The sequence below is a fragment of the Annulohypoxylon maeteangense genome (genome assembly GCF_022496945.1).
Source record: "Annulohypoxylon maeteangense strain CBS 123835 unplaced genomic scaffold GGS22scaffold_7, whole genome shotgun sequence".
NCBI classification, from domain to species: domain Eukaryota; kingdom Fungi; phylum Ascomycota; class Sordariomycetes; order Xylariales; family Hypoxylaceae; genus Annulohypoxylon; species Annulohypoxylon maeteangense.
In genome coordinates this window covers 1,318,146-1,340,810 of record NW_025953254.1, presented here as the reverse complement: position 1 = coordinate 1,340,810, position 22,665 = coordinate 1,318,146, and the positions used below count along the sequence as shown (strand labels likewise).

General features: G+C 46.9%; 2 protein-coding genes across 2 annotated transcripts; both read right to left on the bottom strand.

Moving 5' to 3' along the window:
• Positions 1 to 7,256: 7,256 nt before the first annotated feature.
• On the bottom strand, positions 7,257 to 8,408 carry GGS22DRAFT_135079 (ras-domain-containing protein). Its single transcript, XM_047958561.1, has 2 exons — positions 8,178 to 8,408; positions 7,257 to 8,049 (listed from the first exon to the last, which is right to left on the bottom strand). Exons 1-2 carry the CDS (start codon positions 8,280 to 8,282, stop codon positions 7,444 to 7,446), a joined length of 711 nt encoding a protein of 236 aa, XP_047819670.1. The 5' UTR covers positions 8,283 to 8,408; the 3' UTR covers positions 7,257 to 7,443.
• A 3,808-nt stretch (positions 8,409 to 12,216) lies between these two features.
• Positions 12,217 to 13,858, bottom strand: GGS22DRAFT_162109 (haloacid dehalogenase). Its single transcript, XM_047961175.1, has one exon. It carries the CDS (start codon positions 13,716 to 13,718, stop codon positions 12,903 to 12,905), a length of 816 nt encoding a protein of 271 aa, XP_047819669.1. The 5' UTR covers positions 13,719 to 13,858; the 3' UTR covers positions 12,217 to 12,902.
• Positions 13,859 to 22,665: the final 8,807 nt, after the last annotated feature.

The window sequence follows — 22,665 nt, the reverse complement described above, 5'->3', positions numbered from 1 at the left end:
AGACTTCGAGTTGGAAAACCCAATTCCGAAAATTATATAAAGCTGCTACAAGTGTCAGAGCCTTCCGAAGACTGCCCCTTTTCACCGAACGCAAGGAGATTAAGCTTGGAATATCTGTTCGTACCTACCTTCTATATATATCAAGTTGTGCTCTTAGCACTATAGATGCCACAATAAGTGGCTAACTGCATCCTAGCACCTCTTATACCATTCTTATCTACTTACTTTTTAGTAGGTACCTTGGGCGATTCCAGTGAGTGGTTTAAAGGCATTATGTACCATCGATCATACGGGGCGTCATGATTTAACAAACCGACTACTAGAGATTAGCATCATGTGTACCTAGACAATGCGGAGCAACATAGTTACCTAAGGCTGTTTACCATGACTTTCGTCCTTTAATAACCAATGTTTTTATTTTTACCTATTTTATTCTACCTACTTAGTACGTATTTCAGAACCATCACACCAACGCCCAAAAACCACAACAGCCACAACCCCAAAGCGAACACCGAGGACCTATCAACACCAAGCACCTACGCAGCCACACAACGCCAACAAGCCTCCATCCCGGATATACCTACCCGCGTAGGTAATAACGAACCCTACCTCCAACCTATCTACCTCAGTACCTACGAACCGTTCCTCCTCTCCAGTACCTACCCAGCACCTACATCTGCAAAGAAAGGGCTGAAACCCTAGATCAACGAACCAACCAACCTACGTACCTACAGCAATGCACTCCGCAGTCCACGCAACTAGCGGCGCCACAAGCTTACTCCGCATCAAAACGGGCGTTCGTGCAGTTCCCCTATCTAGATTCCCAGGGGCACACCTACCTACCTACCTACCTACATACATACATATCTAACGCGCGCAGAAGGAATGTAAGATTGTGTGGCTCGAACCGTGGGGGTTTAGGTGTGTGTGGTGGACGAGACACAAAAGCCACATCTGCACTCTGACGTACGCGCATACCTCCCACTTTTTTATGTTTCCTGCGTGAAATCTTTCCGATCGATGGGCGGTGGTGGAGAGGGATCGTGATAGGTGCTGATTCAGGAGACATTATTCTTGGCTTGACACTTGGAATTCCCTTTACCGCTTTAAGAGACCGAGCCACATGCACGTACATGTCTTATACTTCAAATTAATACCATCATCGGTGTTTCGACATGTCCCCGGATAGATCATGAATGAATACGTATATCACGATTATGAAGAGAAGATTATATCTCCGAAAATCGACCTACCTACCCACTTAGTAGTTAGGAAAGACTACTCGACTTTCACAAGACCTACTGTACAAGGAAAAGGCAAACGCCCGCGAGAAGATCACAGTCCGTTAATAATGCAGAATCCCACGTGTAGGTAAAGGATAAGAATCCCGTCAGCGGAGACTCGATAGAAGGAGTTCGCCGATGAGCTAGACCCGAAATTATCCAAGTGAGACCGGCGTCTATAGCAAAGCCGTCGGGGTCCATTCCGCACCGCCGAAACACGAGCGAGTGCCTATATGCAAGGAGATACATACGCCCGAGCATGAATGAGATCGCGAGACGGAACAGCGTTAGTGCGCATCGGCCGTTGCGAAGAGTATGAAAGCTCGTGAAAGCTCGCGGAAGCGTTCCTTGGCATTAGCCGGCGATATGCGTAGATTCCTATTCGCAGACTGGCCAACGCATAACTCTGATACAGGGCAACCGCGCGTATAGTAAAATGCCGAAGAAACTTAAAAATGAGAACCAGCAGAAGGCCGTGGCCGGGAAGGATCGCAAACCCTGGGTGAAGCCGCGTTTTACACACCGGTCAAGATAGTAGGACGGGACGGCCCGGCCAAGAAAGGAAGGAGGAAACACGGTGTAGAAGGGCGGATTTGTAACATAGAAGAGGAAAAATTTTTCTCGAACGGCTCTAGATAATTGGAAGCATATGCTAGATCGGACTATATGGCGATGCGAACTTCTGCAGCAGGACCAAAGAGGTATATAGAATTGTTCCTTTCGGACGACCAGGTATCTGCGCCGTAAGCATGCACCACGTGTCGATGTCGCAACGCTCACTTGCTTAAACGCTAGTCACACATATCTCAGTAACTTACGAGCAGAATCCCTTTTTAACTCGTGTCCGTCTTCAAGCTTTCCAACCTTGATGACGCTAGTCACTCTTGCGTGCAGGACACGCGCTCGAGCCAGCGTGGCACGCGGGGATGAACCGAATAGGCCATTCTGGCGTTGCAAAGGATCGCAATGCCTGGATTTCGAACAGAGGCTGAAAGAGGAGTGATTGGCAAGGCGTATGGCCTCGTTCGCCCTTTCAGATATTCCGGAAATTGATAATTTGTTCCACGGCAGACAATTACGGCTCTCAAAGGCAAACAATCACCAACTGATAAAGCAGGTAGGATTGATGAATCAGAGCTCGCAAACCGCGTCCGTGGCATTGGGAAGATTAAGCTGTGGGGTTGCACACCCACAGCCTGGACCCGATCGCCCAAAGCCATGGTTTATTGCCGTGGAGGATACCCTCAATTGCGGCCGTAAACGTCTTTCCCATTGCCTACCTATATTAGTCGATGATGGCAAATGGAGAAGATACACCACTATTAACTCGGAACCGAAAACGAGATCGAACAAAGAAATAGCAGGATTTCCTTGAATGATTCGCTAGAACCAACTCTGCAAGACATTAGAAAGAGATGGAGTCGTGCTGAACCTTTCTTCTGGCGGTGATGGTTTGATGTCACCGAGCAAGGGGCTAATCCCTTCACCTTTAAATGATTAATGACATCTATATCGGCGGTGAATAAAAAATTTTGCTGACTCTAGTAAAACCAAGAGTTGGTAGTAGTATCGAGTGATGCCTAGAAAGCAACCTGGCGTCATCAGCAATGCCGAAAGAACTTGCCGGCGCGCAACATATTGCCTGCCGAGTTGAAAAAAGAACAAAAAAAACACGAAGGCATGAAATTCCCGTAGCGAGGCTCTTCCAACAGTGAGCGACAGGGTATATAATGTCGTCGAAGTGTTTCCAATGCTTCCAAAGTCCTGGTCAAGAAGGGGTACAATGCAAGGTAGATGATGAAAAAGATATCCCTAGCGAGGAAAAAAAACTTATTTTCATTACAATAGAAACACTTGACCTTCCGTTTTGGCTCGGGAACCCCCACAAGGCTACCAGAGAAACGGTTGGCGGTTGCGAGGTTGGCCTGGCTGGCAACTCATATTTCTACGGTGATACCAATGAAACGTGAGAGACTAAGCGTGATAGCCGAATGAGGTACTGCAGGGTTTTCTCCACCATCTTGCCGTAAGTAGTATCTAACTAACCCGAGCTCGAGGATAGTTTACCGGGATCAATGTACGTAGAGGCAGATGTAAAGTGAGCCATGCCTTACGGCGAACAATGCCATGCCGGGCCGTGAGAGTTGGGCAGAGGCTGGCCCGAAGTCGCCACTGTTCGTTCCCACTCAAGACCGAAATATTGTTAATAGGGGCGAATAGACGCGGGAAGAGCCGAGCGTAGCAATCCGCCAGTCTTACGACAGATTTTAGACGGCCGCCATGCGCTCCGTGCTTTTCACACAGAACAGCGGGCGCGCGATTCTCGGCATTGTCGTGCTGGCAAGTCTCATCCGGCGATCCTAGCTTGATGAGGGTTCCGAACTGACTAAGACTGACAAGGCTTAGACCGTATTGTACTATGTAGGTTAGAATGTAGGTTAGAAGGTACGCATAGTAGGTACAGTAGCATAGGTGACTTTGCTTGGTATTTGGGTGAATGCTGTGCCAGGCGTAGATGCGATAGGTCAGATCAAGACCCTCTTAATAATAAACGGCGGCATGTTCGTTTGGGCTAGGATAAAGCAAGAGATACGCATAATAAGTAGGTATGTAGGTACCTATATCCCACAGATGGATATCAGATTTTTGGCATCAAGATGATAGATCGCGTTCTGTCATATCCAAGCACCCAAGCACACGGACTGCACACAACAAGTCCCACATCGGGTCATCATTCCGAGTTCCGGTAGACAGTCCAAGACTTTGAAAAAGGGTCAGTGGGAAATAACAGAACCAAGCCCCCGGCATCGACGCTCGAGAGGAAATTCCCCCCTTTCGATCCCTTTCGATTTTGAGTTAATTACCTAGTAGGTATTATTATTCTTTCTGGTGCTGCTTGCACATGTTGAACCATCGAATATGGTAATTGCATCCTCCCCATGTGTACTAGTCTATGATCTGCATGGATCGATTGACCTAGGACATGTGGAAGAGAAGACCAAAATGGGATTTTACGGTATGATATTCAATTGGATGATTGGATGATATTAGAAGTCGGCTGTCGTTTAATTCTGAGGATGAGTGGTGGGTGATGTTTGGGTGTATTAGCGAAAGGAGGAGGGGTTGAATAAAGCGAATAAAGGGCTAGAATGTAAAATTAATCCACCCAATTGAATCGAAATGGAGAAGCAAGTCCTCCGTCCGGTGGATTCCGCCTACCTTACCTAGCAAGCCTAGGAACTTTAACTTGCCTAGCGGTACATACATATCTCCGTTTACCCAAGTATTCATTACAAGGTTATGGATAGAACTGTGGTCTGTCCTGTCGGTACATTTACATACCTACATACATATGTACATGCCGATAGGTGTTGGCCGCAGAAGGGGCCGCTTGAAGTTTCTGTCTCATGCCTAGGAGATAGTTACTTCGTTCTGTATTAGAACCCCTATATAAAATCATGTATCCGAGTGCGGTTTACTTCCTTGAACTGATCACCCCATTTCGATGCAAACGTCAAACTCTAGCGCTGCCCCGTAAGAAGCTATCTCCTTTTAGCGTATGTAGAGCGGAAAGTAGGTGCACACTGGTGCATATAAAAATGCGGAAGTAGGTATAGTGCGCTATAGTGCACCATACATACCTACATTATACCTGGACTATATCAACCAACATACATGAGGTAGGAAGACCAAGCGAGTTAACATATGTCATCAAGGTAGTCTAATTTGATAACACTATACTCTTTACTCCCTTTTCTCTACAGACTTTTTCCCTTTTTACCTTTTCTGTATCTAGGTAGACTCTAAAGTGTTGCGCAATCCCTAATGCATGCAGGTTGCAAGTTGCAACGATACGGCCAGGGCTGTATCTGATGTATGCTGTAAAGGGGAACGATAATACCATAGTGGTACGTAGCCCACATGTTGTACTCTATGCTGACAGGTTACACAAGTACTTGAGTTCTTCGTATCCAGGTGCATCATGGATATATTGGCAGAATATTGAACATCGGGATACTTACCTACTACGTAAGTATGCATACTCTTCAGCTGACTATTCTCGTGATAAGTATAACCGCCTTGCATTTATAGACTCAAACTATATCGCTGTATCGCTAATTGACGCTAATATGTCGGGTATCGTCACGTCACTTCGCTGTCGTGTGCCATGTAGCATATGCTGTAAGATCAAGAACGTACATACTTACATGGTAGCTTGCGCGGCTAAGCATATGCGTATATTGACAACACCCGGATTCTATCTATCCCAGCCATCAGGATCGGCGTCAGAAGGGTAAGAGAAAATTACCGACTGGCGTAAGAAAAAAAAAATAAAAAAAAAAAAAAACTTCCCCCTTCCCACTACACCCATTCATATATGTACCTAGTCCAAACTAGAGGGGTCTTGCCGCGCCGCTTCGGACGCACGTACATATGCTCTGTAGTGAGCTGTCTGTGCAGAAGAACATCATCCGTGATTTCAGAAGCGAGCTCGACGTTATATGTATTAATGGTAGGTCCATTATATTCCGTAGCTCGGTCTGTGGTCGGTCTATCTCCCGCCTTAACCTCGTTTTGTTTTGTTTATTGGAGTCGGCGCCAAGTTCGGTTTAGATGCCGAACAGAACAAGGTTAACGATATTACCGTCCCAGAGGCTCCTTTAAAACGTAGATCATGTTAATCCAATACCAGCTTCAAGGACTTCTTGGTGCCTAATACTTAATGAAAGAAATCCCCACAACGCTTGCGACCTACACGCTTGGGACTGTTTTGAGAATGGTCCAGACTTATGATTGGCAACATGGAACTTGGGTTTCCTTCTTTTTCTACAAACTAATATATTAATACGTAAATAGGTTTAGTATACATACTGCAATTATGCATACCATTCAATTACCTAGTAGCTAGAGAACCCCCGATTTGTAGCCCAACCATCATACTACTTCACCGGTCGGTCGAGAGAAGAGTAGAAAGAAAAAAACAGAAGAGTCTCGGCAGACCGTTCGCCCGAGATGTGCTTAGAAATCTTAGAAATGCTCCGGGTAGGTAGCGCGACCATTTTCCATTCCTGTTACACGGATTATACCCGTTCCATTGTACAGGGCAGCCCCCGTATCGTGAATGTGGTTTCTGGGTACACAGGCCCCCTGTGGGTAGACGATGGATTATGGACCTTACGCTTGGCCTCTACCCCCGGTCCGGTTCCCGCGCAACGCCCTAGCACACATTAGTAGCAGTTTTCCGTGTGTTTCGAAGGATTGTCGATTGTGTAGGGCGTCGTAGGAATTTGTAATTATTGAGTGCTGACCTCTGACAATTCCTAGAATCCTGAAGCTGTTGGTCTGATGTAGGAGACAGTAAGGGGTAATCGTCTGAAGAGAATCAGAAGGACCCCTAGCCTGGACGGAGGCCGCACGGGTTACGATCGATATTGGACCCAGAAAAAAAAAAAGTCGAGTCAGTAACGAAGCATAGAGACGGAAACGAAAATAACGTTAAGTAGATAGATCAATTCATTGAGCATACGTAGGCTCTCTAGATTCGAGTAAATAGTGGTAGCTGGCTCGAGGTAAAAAGACCAAAAGACCCGAGGTCTCGAGCCATAATATTGCAGCGCTTTTTCTTTTTTGAGATTTCCAGACAAGAAATCGACCATTGGTAAATATCCCACACACATTCGACGACAACACGGATGTCTCGATAAGGGTGCCTAAGACTGGACTAGCAAAAATCGTTTTACCCTGAGCAAGGCACGCCCCAAGACTCCAAAACACCATCATAGCCATCCGCCTGTCTTGTCCAAACAAAACAAAACACGTCTTCGTCCCTGCTCAAGGAAACCAGAGGTACTTGCGCCCAATGATGCCGCTTTTTAGTTCGTACGCCGTTCGCCAATTCGAAAGCTAGTAGATGTATAGAGTGCAGTGTAAGATGAGGCATATAATAACCCTCTAATAAGTATGAACACGGTATCGCCAAAGTGCTCTCTCGTGGTATCCGATGTGTAAGTGTTTGGTTGTGCCATCATTTCGAAGTCGTAGATGGATTAGAGCGCGCGAAGGATACCATGACAATCCAATACATGTTAGGCATTATTCGTCATCGGCGCGTCAATCGCGAACGCGCGAGTGCGCACGTAATGCTAAGGATTAGGCCCATTTATAATATGACGCAGCGTCCTCCATTTCCTCCTCCACCTCGGCGGCCCCTTCTGTACCTATCACCAGGTTCCCTGTGGGGGGCTTCTCCATTCTGCGGCCGCGGGCGACCTGTTTGCGGCATCGGACGGGACGCCTGTTGTCGTTGTCTGCGCAAAATTCTTACAACATCGTAGAACGCCTTTTCGACGTTTATGCAATTCTTAGCTGACGCCTCGACGAACTCGCACCCTAGTTCTCGCGCCAGGGCATGACCCTCTTGAGTCGAGACCTCTCTTTCCGTAACTCGATCGCTCTTGTTACCGACTAGCATAATAGGTACGGCGGCGGCCGGTGTTACCGTGGAGATCGGGGAACCAGGGTAGGTTGGCGATGCCGAACACGACTCTTTCACGCGTTGAATCTGGTGATGAAACCTCTTGATCCGCGAGAACGACGATCGGGACGAAATGCTGTATACCAGTACGAATCCCTCGCCATCCCGGATCCACTGGTCTCGTAATGCAGTATATTCTTCTTGACCAGCAGTGTCTAGTACTTCCAACATACACGCTTGACCATCTATAACAACTTGTTTTCGATACGAGTCTTCAATTGTCGGATCATACTATTTGGCACGGTTAGCGATTAACGATTTATTTGACAGTTGACATTTGTCAGTTCTGATCGCGCGCGGAAACTATCGCGGCTGATGCGGAGAAGGCCGCGTGTGAAATCATTGCAAGCGGGACTTACAGTTTCAACGAAGTGTTGTAGACATAACTGAATTGTCAAAGCTGTTTTACCAACACCTCCATCACCAAGCACCACCAATTTATATAGCACCATTTTTCCCGCCATGTTGAAATAAGAAATGGTCTCTCAGGACCAAGCAAAATTATTCAGATCTTAGAATGATGAAATAATGGAAACGGTGTAGGAGATTAAAAAATGTCGTGGAAAGACCTGGAATGTCGGACTCAGCACGGACAGTAGGCGAGGTGGCTAAGTTCGTCGGGCCGCAGAGCTATTCGGCTATGTAGAAAACGCTGGATTCGGCGGGAGGCGGAGTAGATGGAAGATGGTGGTAGATGGGCACGCAAAGCGGCACCGGTCAATTCGTCGGTGTTGAGGAGACAAGAACCTTTGAATTGATCGCAGCAACGTCCGTACTTTTTAGCTTAAACAAGACAAGAAATGGAGAAGGGGGAAAAGAGAGCAAGGAGCAAGGAGCCAGGAGGTAAAAGATGAGGAGAGATAGGACCTTAGTACGTAGTGGATGTTGTGGAGAATTGAGATTTTGGGAAGGGCCTAAGCTCTGGAAAATTAAGCGTGGTAGTGGATGGTAGCGCATGAGATAGGGAGATTCCAGACTCCTAGGGCGGCCGATACAGTTGAGAGGGAACCTGGGATGGGGAATGCCAATGTAGCCAAAGTACAGAGTAGCCAAAGTAGCGAGATGTAAGCCAATGGCAGTACCAGCATCAGTACCAGTACCTGTACCAGCAATAGTACCAGTACCAGTAACAGTACCAGTTACTAGGCTTGCTAGGCTTCCTAGGCTTGTTACCTAGTACCTAGGTAGGCTCAGTTTCGCTGCTAGCCGGAGGTGCGGTACAGTACCCGTGCCGGGATGATTTTTTGAATGGCGAAGCGGAGGTGGAGAACGACCCAAAGCCAATGTTTCCCTGGCGAGGCACAAAACAGCCGACCAATGAATTGTAGTTCCCAGCTCAGTACCAGAGGTGGCGCTGGGAAGAAAGACCACTACCCACTAAGTCACTAACCCTAATAGTGTAGCTCTTGTGGAGTTTCGACGACGAATTTGTATGTATGCAGGTATGATACACCTAGGTAAAGTTGGATATGGAGTGGGAGGCCTTATTCGGTGATGGCGAAGGCGAAGGCGACGGCGACGGCGAATATGGATATCGCTATATACTTCTATTCTCCTCGATGACTCCTTCAATTCTCTACTTTTTTTTAAACACTCTTTTCTTTCTAATAGTCTTCTGTCGGGATGTACGCTGTAGATGCCGCGGGCGGGTTCCCTTGGGCTGAGCCGAGTTCCACTTTGCGATTGTATCGTACCGTACTAAAGAGGTAACCAGTAGGTAGAAAGCAAGGATCTAGTCAATAATAAACAACCTTGTCGATTTCAATACTGATCTAATGTGGCACGACGTCGATGAAATTGAAATGTTGGCTTTGGCTTTGGCTTTCTAATAGACTAATAGTAAGGGTGATAATCGATAATTGTAAGGTTGAACGCAAGATTAAATAAAGTAGGTAAGTATTGGATTGATATGTGCGTATGGCCAAGAGGTAATAATATGTAAATACTAATTATCGCAATACTAGATTATCCATATGTCGTCGTATCGTAGGCTGGTAGTTGAATGCCACGGACTTTTTTTGGGATATGGATAAATTTTTGTAGGGGTATGAAGAGAAGAAGAAAAAATAATTTACTCGGTGCGGACATGCATGCGCATGTAATGTAGGCCAGGTTAAGCTAAGGTTGGAATTAAGCGGAAGGTGCAGGTGAGGATTTACTGTAACACCTACAATACTCACATGTATTCTGTAGGACGATAGTCTGGTAGGTACATCCCATGGCAAGGCATTAGTACATACATAGGTAGTTCCTACCTTGACATCCATTACCTTTACGTTTAAGGTTACCTTCTAAGAGATACTTGAATACTTCGGGTGTTCTACAATTGATGACTGGAACCTTGAACTATAACTCTATAACTACAACTCCGACTACGACTACAAAAGCCTCGGCCTTCTTGATGTAAGATAATTCCCGGCTCGATACAACTCATTCCAAGGTTTGAGGTCATAGAGTAGTATATAAAATAAGGGTGATGCAATCCAGCGAAACCAACGACACTCATTTGTTCGAATTACTTCTCGTTTCGAAAACAGGTAATCCGATCAACCTGCGGCAGGCTTTGTCGGAGCTGGCTTACGCTTCCCAAGCTTCATTTTTCCTTCCTTTTCTTCCTTTTCTCCTTTTCTCCATTCCTCTCGGAACTTCCTATTTCCTATTTCCTATTCCCCCAAAAACCCACCTATCAACAACTTGGCTCTCATCAACGTCTCTGCCGATTTCCTGCCGGGATACAGACGATGTTATCGTTCCTTTATTCTGCGGCAAGGAGACCCCTTCCTGAACAAGCGTTCTCCTAGAGCCTGATGAGATTGAGAATGGGAATATTAAAATCCGACGGCTCAGCGACTGAGGCTCAACCGCCGGTGTATGCACACACTACAAGCAAGCACTAACCCGCGTTCCGTGCCGGGGAGCTACAGCATCCGATTCTCGCTGCGTTGAGGGGTTAGGGAGAAATACCTTGCATAGGTCGTTACTACGTACACAAGCAGGTCGGCGGCTTTCACCCTGTAAGATGTTTTCCCCGGGTCTGCATATCCATATACCATATACGATCCAATACGGATCGTCCAAGTCCGAGGCATTCGTTACCTACATGGTCTACATTTGCCTTAAAATCTCCTGTATGATGGGAGAGTGTCCGGAATGGGTGGTTTGGCTTGAATAGCTATTCGATGTTCGGCCATTCAAAAAAAGGGAGTTAAGACAGGCAGCTTACCTAGCTCCCGCCGGCCTTTGCAAATCAGAGCGAGACCCTTCTACTTAACTGACGTCGTAGGTCACTACCAAGACAGGCACCTCAAGCGCCCATTCTGAAAAAGGGAAAATTTAAACGATTACAACTGTCAACGCCAAAACTTGTTCTCACTAATATTTTTTTTTTTTCAACTGTTGCATTTTCAAGATCAACGATAAATCCTTCTCTCAAAACCCTTTCAACTCCGCGGCAATGTTACCATACCTACAGGTCATGAAGAAGAAAGGACGAATAGGCGTGGCCGCATACCTCTCAACTGCAACTGGCACATACTTCGCTTAGGATGCTTGCCCTCATCGGCCGCCCACAATCGTTCTCGTCACCGTTAGGGTTACCATTGGTTGACCCGAGAAGTGAAGTTCTGCCGTATACGCACGCACATATACATAACTGCGTGTACGACGTAGTCTATTCGATCTTACCGTCACAATTCTGCTGGTCTCGAGTCCTCCCAATCACCATCTTCGCTACAGTATGTTTCACAGATGCGGGCGCCTTTTTCTCGCCTTGGCGGCGGGACCCCCCTCAAAACGACGTCGGGTCTGCGCTCTGTCCAAAGCTTTCCATACGTAACAGACATCGCGGCGCTTAATTTACAATGCCGCATATGCATGCGCTCGCTTGTCGCGAATGGCAAAGTCGTATACGGGAAGCCTTGGTGGCTTGCGCGGCGTTGCCATGGAACTGGAGCATCGGCGCCCGTGCCATTCCTATCTAAACCTACCTTGGCGGCGAGCGGGCGTGATGGGATGCAGGCAGCAAACTTTCTCGAGTCCGATATCTCTGATTGAGACAAGACGCATTTGGATACCTCGGGAAGTCCTGATTTCCAAGCTTTGTACTATGCTTACGAAGCGTGTCTTATAGAGCCATTCTCACATGAGCCATGTGTCGTTTACGTAAAGAGGGCCAAGTCCCTCCGCGTCACATCCAACTTCTCTGTTGAATTGCAACGTGAATATTTCAGGTTCTTATCCATTCCACCTTTGGCGATTCAACAGAGTCGGCGGGGAGGCATCAGATCCCAACAATATGCTCGAGCACATAGAAATTCCTCTGTTATGCATGAACTATGCGCTCGTCAACAGGGGCCACTTTAGTCTCAATATTCGAAGGTCATTGCCTAGGTAGGTAATCATGATTCGGGTGCGGTAGTCATGTCCGGGTGAAAGGGGCTTGGATTTTCAAAGAAGCAAAAATCGTGGTCGCTATATCACAGATACATCATCGCGCTTTTCAACTATCACTTATCACTTTCACTATGCTTCCAACTCAGCGCAGACCGGGACGCTTGATTACTCAGAGAATCTAGAGCATGTCGAAGACAGTCGATCATACCTAATTGGGCATCCGAATTCCGCAGCGACTAGTGCCAATATAGACCTCGGTGTTCATACACAGGTAGGCAAAGCGCATCGTGTAAGGTCTCAACTTGCATTCCACCCGAAAGACGCGATAAACGCACGTGGGAGCCGCGGCCATCGGGACTTGCCGCATCTTCCACTCTCTTGGGATCGTGAATAGGTAAAGCGTCTGAGGTGTATAACATCACCGCTATTTCAGATTTTCCGCAGGAACTTATGGCATTGAATATAGACTAGGTTCTGGTGGAGTATCCGGGCACTTGGACTCAAAACTAAGCAGTTTGTCGAATCGGGTTGTCAATCCTCTTCGCATCCCGCTACGAGATATCACATATCACCCGAGCTACTCCTCGTTAGTTATCGCGGAAAAAGAAAAAAAATCTCTTAATCAGGATCATGAACCCCCAATCTCGAATAGAGCTAGGTAAGAAACCCCCGTCGTTGGTTTTATGCGCGCTTCACTCGGGTACCCCGAGCCGCCTCGCTACTTCGACAAACCCGCCCTCACCTTCACTAACCCATAAATCAACCCACTCGCGAGCCTCCTTATACCGCTGCTCCCCGGGCCCCCACGATTCCTCGCGGGGGCGCTCCACATAGATCGTTCGAAGCCCAGTCGCGCGCGCACCCGCCAGGTCCCCCAGGTGTGCGGCAACCATGGCGACCTCGTCGGGCCGAACCTCCAGTGCCGCTGCCGCCCCCAGATATACCGTCGGATGCGGCTTATACGCCCCAAAATCGGCCGCGGACTGGATCTTCCGAAACCCTAGACCGCCATACGCGTCTAGGTCCCGCAGCAGCGACTGGTTGCCGTTTGACAGCGTCGATGTCACGTACCGAGTCCCGAGCCGCCGGATGCCCGCCGCGGAGTCATCCCATGGCTTCAGCGCATGCCAGACTAGGCTTATGGACCGCACTTCGTCGTCTGTGTAGATGGACGCGATCTCCCACTTGTGGAGAAGCGAGTGCAGCGCCGAGTAGTGGTGCGCATCGATGTCCTTCCACTCCGACTCGCCCGGCACGAAAGCCCGCGTGAAGTGCCAGTAGCTGATCCTCCATTCTTCAGTCAGCTTGGCCCAGTCCTCCTCCGTCATTGCCGCAAAACGGGTTCGCGGTCCTTCGGGTAATGAGGGGAATTCGGGTGAAGCTATCTTCTCTTGCGCTCGCCTTATGAGTTCTTCCGGAACCGAGGTGCGGTAGTCTACCACTGTGCCGAAGACATCGAAGGTAAGGGCTTTGATGTTTCGGAGCGCTTCGGGGATTGGGGTTGCCATTTTGGGGTTTGTTTCGAGTGCTTGGTATATGATCGTAATGTACTTAGAGCTAACCTAGTAAGTTTTTACTTTGTTACAATCTTAAATGTATATGCGATGTTATGAATATTAAACAAAGATATATCTCATCGATTTACAAGTGATGATGTGATTGATCCGGCCATCGGTAAGGGGTGGGGTTCCCGCTTGTCCGTAAAATACCGAAAACAGAGTACTAGCATGTGCAGACATACCTACGGGCGCGCCCTATAGGGCATTGCGTCTCGGTACTCGTAAAAGACCCGATGTTATGCCAGCGACGTCGTATGGGAAGTTACGATGGGTTTCTTTTGCTGTAGTTGATAATTAGGGGTTCTATGTAGGATTTCTTTTATCCGGCATCGACTTGTTTATGTTCATATCTTAGTAGGTACCTACGTTTATTCGAAAGTTCGATCTTGCATGGCTAAGTGTACTTCAAATAAGTAAGTTTATTTCAAGAATAGTTCATGCGAACGAATGACCCCGATTGCCCCCTTACATACGTACCTATAGTCGCTATAACTCCTATATGTTCAAATGAGTCATAAGATAGAAATGAAACTTTTAACATATTATAGTGTATTTAGTCACTAGTTCCCGAGGTACAGAGGATCTCTCTACTAGATATTAAGTCTTAATCCTCCTCACTCACGTCCATGTGTTTATCAAGAAACCATATCTACCACTGACCTGTGACGTTGGTATAGCGCCTAGGCTCTGCATATATACAAACTGTTTCGTTTACTGTTAAGGGGGAAAGGAGAAACGCCGAAGGATGGTTCTTCGTCAATGCTGGGGATAATCATAAACCCACCCCCTCCCCCTTTTACCAAGAGCATATCATTACATATAGTAACCCCTATAGCTAAAATTGAGAAACTACTACAGGATTTCGTACATTAGGTAGATTATGGAAGATTATCGTAGTCTTATACTCAGCTCCGACTACCTGGCATACAATAAGGCGAGATTGAACAGTCTTCTCAAGGTGTTATTTCGTCTCACATATAGGCGAAGACCCCACGTAGAGATATAAGTGCAAGTTATATGTGTTTCAATTATGACTGTACTCAATGCGACCTATCGTGACCCCTTAGAATCTAGTATTATTACCTGGGTGGGTATTAATGAGTAATTATAGCTAGCAACTATATTACTAAGTAGGAAAACTGTATGGTGCGATACCTACTTGAATGCTCGAATAAGATGGAGTAGTTTACGGCTAAACATGATTAGAAACTAGTATAAGAATATACCTAATATGTGGTTTCAATGTAACTGCCGCAAATCCAGCACCCATATTTAGAATATACCTACCTGTCTATTATGCCATCCTCTCCTAGGCATGTCTAGGCGTCTATTGCATACAGCTATAGCCACATATGGAACCAGTCCCATAGAGACATCACCTGGGTACTGTTAATCGACCTGAGGTTATCAAAGTCCTTCAACTTGTACCGGTAAGTAGACGTCTAGTACACCATAAGTATCGTATACCATCACTGCGAACTTCACTTCTCATGCGAGCGACGAGTATCGCGCAGTAGTATACATGATCGACCCCGTAAGTCATGTATTTGGACTAGTACTCATTATTAGTCTCTAACTACCTTACCTATGCTATTCCTGTTTTTGGGGTGCTGAAAAGCCTCTACTAGACTTTTGTCGTCGGATGCATCTTCGATCTTCCCCGGCGATAGTGGCTCTGCCCGGTTGAAGAAACAACGCTTATACGAACTTGACAACTTGTTTCTTCGTCGGTGATTGCTGAAATCGTCTACTTTAAGGAACGGAAAGTCGACTGAGTGCTTTAGTTTTTGGATCTATTGAATACGGACTATTCGGATTTCTGTCGGTAGTTGAAGGGGAAGAGGGGTCGCCGGTATATGAACTATTATATGGAAACCTCACTGGAGGTTAGTAGCACATTTCTAGTACCTATGTAATTGAGTGGCACAGACAGCATAGGCGCATCTAGACTTTCTACAATCATCGTATACAATTCAAACATATTGCATCTTGAACTCACAGTCTAGGACTTGGGATTGTCGCGTGCTCTAGTTCCCGAACCAGAACGGCTATCTAGTATGGATATATGCAGTTCATGTGATTCTCATTACATCACAATTATGATGATATGATGTCCGTGGCGGCTCTCGTAGACGCGAAATCGTACGTTTCGTAGGCACGACCCCAGCCTCCCCGAAGCGCCGATGCTGCATCAGGTGAAGAAAGCGTGGGAAGCTACTGTATGTAAGCAGGTTTCCGGGCTACCCGGTTATGGAGCCGCGTAAGGGAACCCGTACCGGTGGTCTGGATCCACATCCGGCTTACCGGTGCATGCTTCTTGATCTTAGATCAAGATGTCGGGGGCGTGAGATGGCTTTGGGGGACTTGGCATGCAGGATGTTGGACAAGGCGTTGCTGGAGGCCGCCTTTTTATTTCTAACTCCATGATGTAATTCTAGCTTGGCTACGAAAATCGAAGGCAACGTTTATATGTATACGAAATCCGGAGGCGATATATTACTAACTTACGGTTGGCCGGCGGTATTTAGTGGTTTGGCCGGAAGGGAGATAATGGTCAAGCAAACATGGTAACAATTTGGCCGAAACCTGCCGTCGAGGTTTTGAATTGAGGGTTCGGATTTTGACGGGATTTCGAGGTTGCCAAGCTTTGCTCATCTAATCTCAGCGGGTGATCACCAATGAACCAAACTACAGACATGACCAGAACCAAAACCATATAAATAGGGGAAATCGTGCGAAACCACGCAAGGTCAAAATGCAGTTGTGTAGGTATGTACACCGTAAGAATATCGAATTCGAGAGGCGGGAAAAAAAAGAAAACCGCCTTTCCAGCCCTTTTGACGAACGAACTATGATCTGACATGTTCGTTCTGACCACTCACCTTGCCCCACGCAAGGGACCGGGACGATTCCCGAACTTAGATCATGCAGTAGGTTCCACGCAAGGAAACATTGAGGCTCAACCCATCCATCTCCGCATGGGAAAGAAAGTTGGTAGGTTGGCTGGTCTGAACTTGTGAGTAGGCAGTAGGTAATCAATATGAGACCCGTGTGCCCTCGCCACTGTACGTAAGACCTGTTTCCTCCCTTGTACGATGGATGCATACGATCAATAACAAGATTCACTCTCGTTGGACTATGAGCGTATGGAGTTCACCCCGGCCACTTAAATATCTACTGACTGAGGACAGAGATATGGAGTCTTTACTTCTGATTCGAGATAATTGACGAGGTGGCGAAGGGGAAAAGGGGTTCGTGATAGCTAAACATGTCTAACCTACCTAAAGGAATAATCATCACGACTCAAGTGATTGGATAAGGCGTTGAGTCTCTATTGCGTGCGTACACGAACTCGGTCCCGTTGATAGGACAGCCCCTATTAGGTACCTACCTAGATAAAAGATTAGGTACATATCGTGTTATTCACCAAGCCAAGCAAAAAAGATACCAATTATGCATACGGACCGCATGGTCACGTCGCAAGTCGTGATGGCACGCAATACAGGATATTGATATGACGGGTTATCAATGATCAATCATCTCGCTGACGCCTTTTAAAGTTGCGCGCTCGGGGTCGTATGCGAGTCCTGCAAGCCCGTTGAAATTGGCACAACCCCCGAGGATGTGTGATTCTCCTTGCATCAAAGCAGGTCGAGCACACGGGCGGGAAGTGGAGATTTTGTGCTGAGAGGTTTGTGCGTTCTTACATACGGCACCATAGGTCCAAGGTAATTATGGACGAGATGGAATTAACCGGATGGATGGCTTCTACGAGGTATGTAAGACTTGTTTCTCGGCCATTGTCGTCGAAATAAATAAGACCACCGAATCAGCTCACGGAATTAGCCTCGAAGCTGGTTCGATAGTAAGACGGGAGGGTTCCCCAGGTTCCTGTACCAAACCTGGCTACAATATGGGTTATTGCGTGGTATTATGGTAGTAAGGTTGGCCTACTGTTGGTCTGTACGCGTGGAATCTCAGATGAATCCGACCGGACCGCGCTCGCATTGGGAGAAATCTACAATAGCGCGCAACTTTTGTTGGTTGAGGTCTTTTTTTTCTCTTTGGTCCAGCTAGGGCTCATTTGCTAGCGCGATTCCTGCTACCAAGTTGGCGTTGGCTTTTCGGCTTTCGCTCACACAAAACGATATTAAAAGCTGACAAAAGTTTTCGACGGCTCATCGACTGGTTCGGCTTGTTCGTTGGCGTAGCTCCGGTATGAGACCCCAGACTGTCGAGACGTTCTCTGAAATCCTTCGAAAGAAAAAATAAAAATCCTTGCAGCCAGCTGTGACGGGAGAAGATGTTCTGCGTTAGATACCTAACCTAGGTTTCAGAAAGCCCTAGTGAAAGCTCCCTCGCATTGCCCTATTCCTGTTCTAGCGTTACGTCGACGTAACGGGTAAGACGGCCGTCGAATCTAGTTAAGAGCCGACATAAGGTGTCGACGCCAAAAGGTTACAATGGTCTAATCTAAAATAGTCACCTTGCTACGCTGGACGGGAACACTTAATAGGGCCGGATTGCTGTGGTCTGGTTTAGATCTTGGAACGAGTTGCACGTCTAATCTGCGGTGGTCCAACCTTGGCGCCCGAAGTGTCGGGGACGCACGATGTTGCGCTTCGGTGAACAAAAACTGTTAAGATAGGACGATTATGTGGATGTAGAAACAAACACTGCTATCGTCATCATGTTGTTTAGTTGATTGTCGATGATTTTTAGTTTCGACGATCGTTGGAGATCTACTCACTTTGTCCCTCGGTCCATCTACTCCCTTTAACCTAACCCAAGATTACTGTACTTACAGCGTATCTGTAGCAGCTGTAGGTACAATACCTACATACCACCATGCCGTAGAACACTGCAAGACATTAGCCTGTAAAATGTGATAGGTGATAGGTGATAAGGTACCTAAAGTGGTTTTAGGCGGCTTGTAGTACGTAAAAGCCGTAATGGAGGTGCGGGACGGGAGGAAACGTCTACTGGGTACGCTACTTTATCCGTTGTAAAAAATCCAACGGTGCCTATGGGAGCTTGATTAGGCATTTAAAGGAGAAGAAATATTTTTTTTCTTGGACAGCTTGAATTTATTTCCTATTCCCTATTCAGCCTCGTGGGGGGAGATAGATAACTTAGCTTAGCTTGTCAGGGTGCAGCGTTCTTCAGTTTAGTTTCATAAGCTTCTAAACTATTTTCTATCTATCAAAAGATCGAGCGTTCCAAAATGTGAAGGAATCCGTTTCCTCCCAACTCTATCCAAACTAAACTAGCTTGTTAGTGGCATAAAAACACGTGCCTTTCCTTAGATTACAAGGTCATTGCAAGGTCTTAGTGGGTTGGGTTGGGTTGGCTAGGGTTGGTTGGTTGCATAGCTGCACCTTTCTCCAGACCGGGGAGATGCAGAACCGTAGCATCGGTCACCGTCGCATCCGGCTGTCTTTTGGAACGGTAACTTCGCCAGGTTCTATTCTTCGACTGCGCCTTCGTGGAAGCCATCTTGAAACGTGTGATATAGAAGCCGATAGGAGTTATATCTACAGCGTCGTGGATTTGCTCATTAGGCACCTAGACAATGTCATTTTTTGACAGCCTTGAAAATCTCTCAACTAATACAAGGTACCCGTTTCTAATTTGGCGAGAGCAAGGCCAACGCCACCGTTAACGGAAACAACCGAGGTACCTGTCGAGTTTGATATGCTGGTCTTTTAGAGCCTGAAAACCCAGGGATACGAACCTGACGTCTCGAAGCGAAGTGAGGGGGAATTATGATATGTACTATGTAATTGAGAAGACCCTTAAAAAACAGGGAAGCTGGTCTATCTTAAGATTTGGCGAGCATCATCGGCAGCGTCAAATAATGACGATGGAAACTTCCGAAGAATTTGTTACAGACCTAGCTGGGTACGAAGTATCCCTAGCTGCCCAGGTGCCTTGGTTGTTTTATGGCGTATGCAGCTGAATATCCACGTGTGGTTTTGCTTAGAAACCACAGGTAGATATTAATGATTCGAAACCGGCAGTTAAATTTAAATATGTACATAGCATTTTTAGCCTCGTGTGTCCACTGTCCGAGCAATTGGGCTTTCAGCTGCACACAATAATCTGATCTGAGCCGTGATCAGCTCACCCACAGACACTTCACACTCTGGGGGATTTCGAGATTTCGATTAGCAACCGAGAATCGGTATTAGATACCAGGTAAATACGGAGTTCATTAAGCGGCATAATTTGGTAATAATAGTAATACAACGTCCTAGGGAAATGCGTAGAATTAAAGGATATATATTAAGATCTTAACAGTCGTATTATTTTCTTAATGAGGCTAACAGATCACAGTAAAATGCTTGTCGTCGTCGTCGGCCATGTTGGTGGCCCGTCCCATGCATGCCCGTCTGTCAAGCTGTGCCTTGCATATGCAACTTCGACATCATTCGGGTAGGATTGTGCTTTGACAAGCGATCACTTGAGTGAAGGATCGACCTTTCAGGAAGCTCGGTATGTAGAGAGATCTGGACGCTATCCTATTGCTCCACGTTGCCTCCCTCGGCATTTTCACACTTTTATGAATTGCTCACAATCGTTGCACATCGAACTATCAATGATACAGTAGTACTACAGTGTGTAACGCCTGGAATAGGAGGCACAGCTGAGGAAACATTGCCCGACGTGGAAGTGATTGCCAGAGGTTCCTATTCGACATCACCGCCCTCATCACATCTAAGACATCCCATCCTTCCCAAATCCCAGCTCACACAAATTTCGAATCATCAAGCATCCCGAGTCATCAAGCTCGTTAGAATTCCCGACGGATTCGGGCGAGTTTCCAATTCAACATTCGTCACCTTGTGGGACAAGATACGCCTCACTCTCTCAAGACAAGCCCCCTTGAACGGCTGGGTGAGCTCAACCTGGAAAAAGCTGCTAAAATTCCCTGTAAATCCATGGCCACTGGTCCACATTCCGTAGTTCGTCCGCTCGGCGTGGTCGGTAAGGTTTGTTCAATGTGCTGAACACGCTAACGCGCCCCGAGAGGGCGGGTTTTGCAGATGTCAAATCATACCACACGCGATCGAGTATCGAGAGAACAATGGCTTTCTCCATTGAGCTTATGGCGTCCATTCACCTCTTCTCGAAATATTTATTGGAGAGAAAATGAGCCACTGACGGCCCTTCCGGATCGATACGTTACTCTATGTCTCATTGTAACTGTAACGTTCTGCTTCCAATGAGCTCTATCCAGTTAGGTGATTTAATTGCCTACTCCCACTGAATATTCCAGGTTGTTACCAGTTCTCATGTACGCTGTAATAATCTCCATACGCTTACATAGCTTTTTTAACCTACCACATCGCAGATATGGGATCCCTTTGCAGTAAAGCCCGCCCCCCGTTTAAGGCACCGCCCTAACCTCCCTGGGTCTCTGGACGCTGCTAGGCTCAACTAGCCAAGCAGCCAAGCTTATTGTAGTGGGTCGTTGGACAGCGGTTCTATATTAGACGTTCAGGGGGACCCTCGTCCGGTGCCGACTCTTGGTTCTGGCACCTGCTTATTCCGCGGATATGGAACCGTTTGGTTAAATTTGACCCCTGACAATCTTAAGCTTGCCTGTCACCTAGCGTTAGGTAACACGCTCATAGGCTGTGACGGCGTAGGAATGCCTGTCTCGAACTTGGTGATTGGGCTTTCGCGAACACGAGTATTACGGGCATAGAAACACACGCAGAAGATACCATGATTCTTCTCTACCTACCTCTACCTAGGTATTTACTAGGTCTAGGTACTCCACATATGCAAAAGCGATCACTTAGACCGTAGGGTAGGTAGCACACCTATCCCGCGTCGTCAATTCTTACTCCGCGTTCGCCCGTGTCTGTTCTGTACACGGTCCATACTGGTCCCCTACCCATAACCCGCCTCTGAACTTTTGAAAGCTTCAAGGTACCTATCACTTTTTGAACATCCTGGCGTCGTAGTCTGCCAGGTCTGGCCCTGAGTCCCATGCTAAGTGGGTATCATTACGGAGCACATCGTACATAGTACATACGACATTAGAACCTGGTTGGTTGTAGTCTCTTTTCTTTGCTTCTGATCTCTCGTCGAGCTGTCTCCGCGACACCACGAACATCCTATCGTCGCCTTTTTGCTTTTTTCTCTTCCCGTCTCAGTTACAGTGTCGATCCGGAACGGTCGTTCAACTGCCAACTGCCTCGTTTTCTTTTCAATCTCGGTTTTCCTTTTCTTTACTTGGTTCATCCCGCCACCCGTTCGCCTTCTCTCGGTTCTCGGTTTGTCTCGTTCGTCGTCTGTCCTTGCATTCTCTGGGGAAATCATTACCCCAAGTCTTGAATCCAATGCAAGCTTGAATTTGAATGCATATTCGACCGAGCGTGCGTATACTGCGCCTTCGAAATAGCGTGACAATTGACGGCTCGAGCTGTTGATTATATTCGCACGAGCGCGGACCTTCTCTCTTTAACAAGCATATCCCGACAATTGCTTCTCTTCATTGCACAAATTCAGCTTAGGCCTTGGACTTTGGTAAGTCGAACGCGGTTAGGTCGCCCTCCTGCATTCTTTACAACTTACCCTTACTGCTATGAGCCGTTTCGTAAACCTCAACTATTGATGCGTGAGGGCTGATCATATCATTTATTTAGGAATTGGTCCGTCGAGTAGCCTGCATACTCTATAATATAGGCCTTTATATGCACTCACGTCATATTTAGACTCTTCCAATTGGCTAGAGTTACCTAGTAGGGTTCAACGCGCATATACTGAAACTCATTCAACCATATGCTGAGTTGCCGAGCATGGAGATAGCGCTTTGAGGCTTGCCATTAACTCTGGTCCTCTTATCAACGACTATTACCTACTTCTTAATTATAGCATTACTGAG

Excerpts from the sequence above, each read along its gene's own strand:
- GGS22DRAFT_135079 (XM_047958561.1), bottom strand. The coding sequence starts at position 8,282 with ATGGCGGGAAAAATGGTGCTATATAAATTGGTGGTGCTTGGTGATGGA. Across the intron at positions 8,050-8,177 it reads TACAACACTTCGTTGAAACT|TATGATCCGACAATTGAAGA; the intron begins GTAAGTCCCGCT and ends CGTGCCAAATAG.
- GGS22DRAFT_162109 (XM_047961175.1), bottom strand. The coding sequence starts at position 13,718 with ATGGCAACCCCAATCCCCGAAGCGCTCCGAAACATCAAAGCCCTTACC.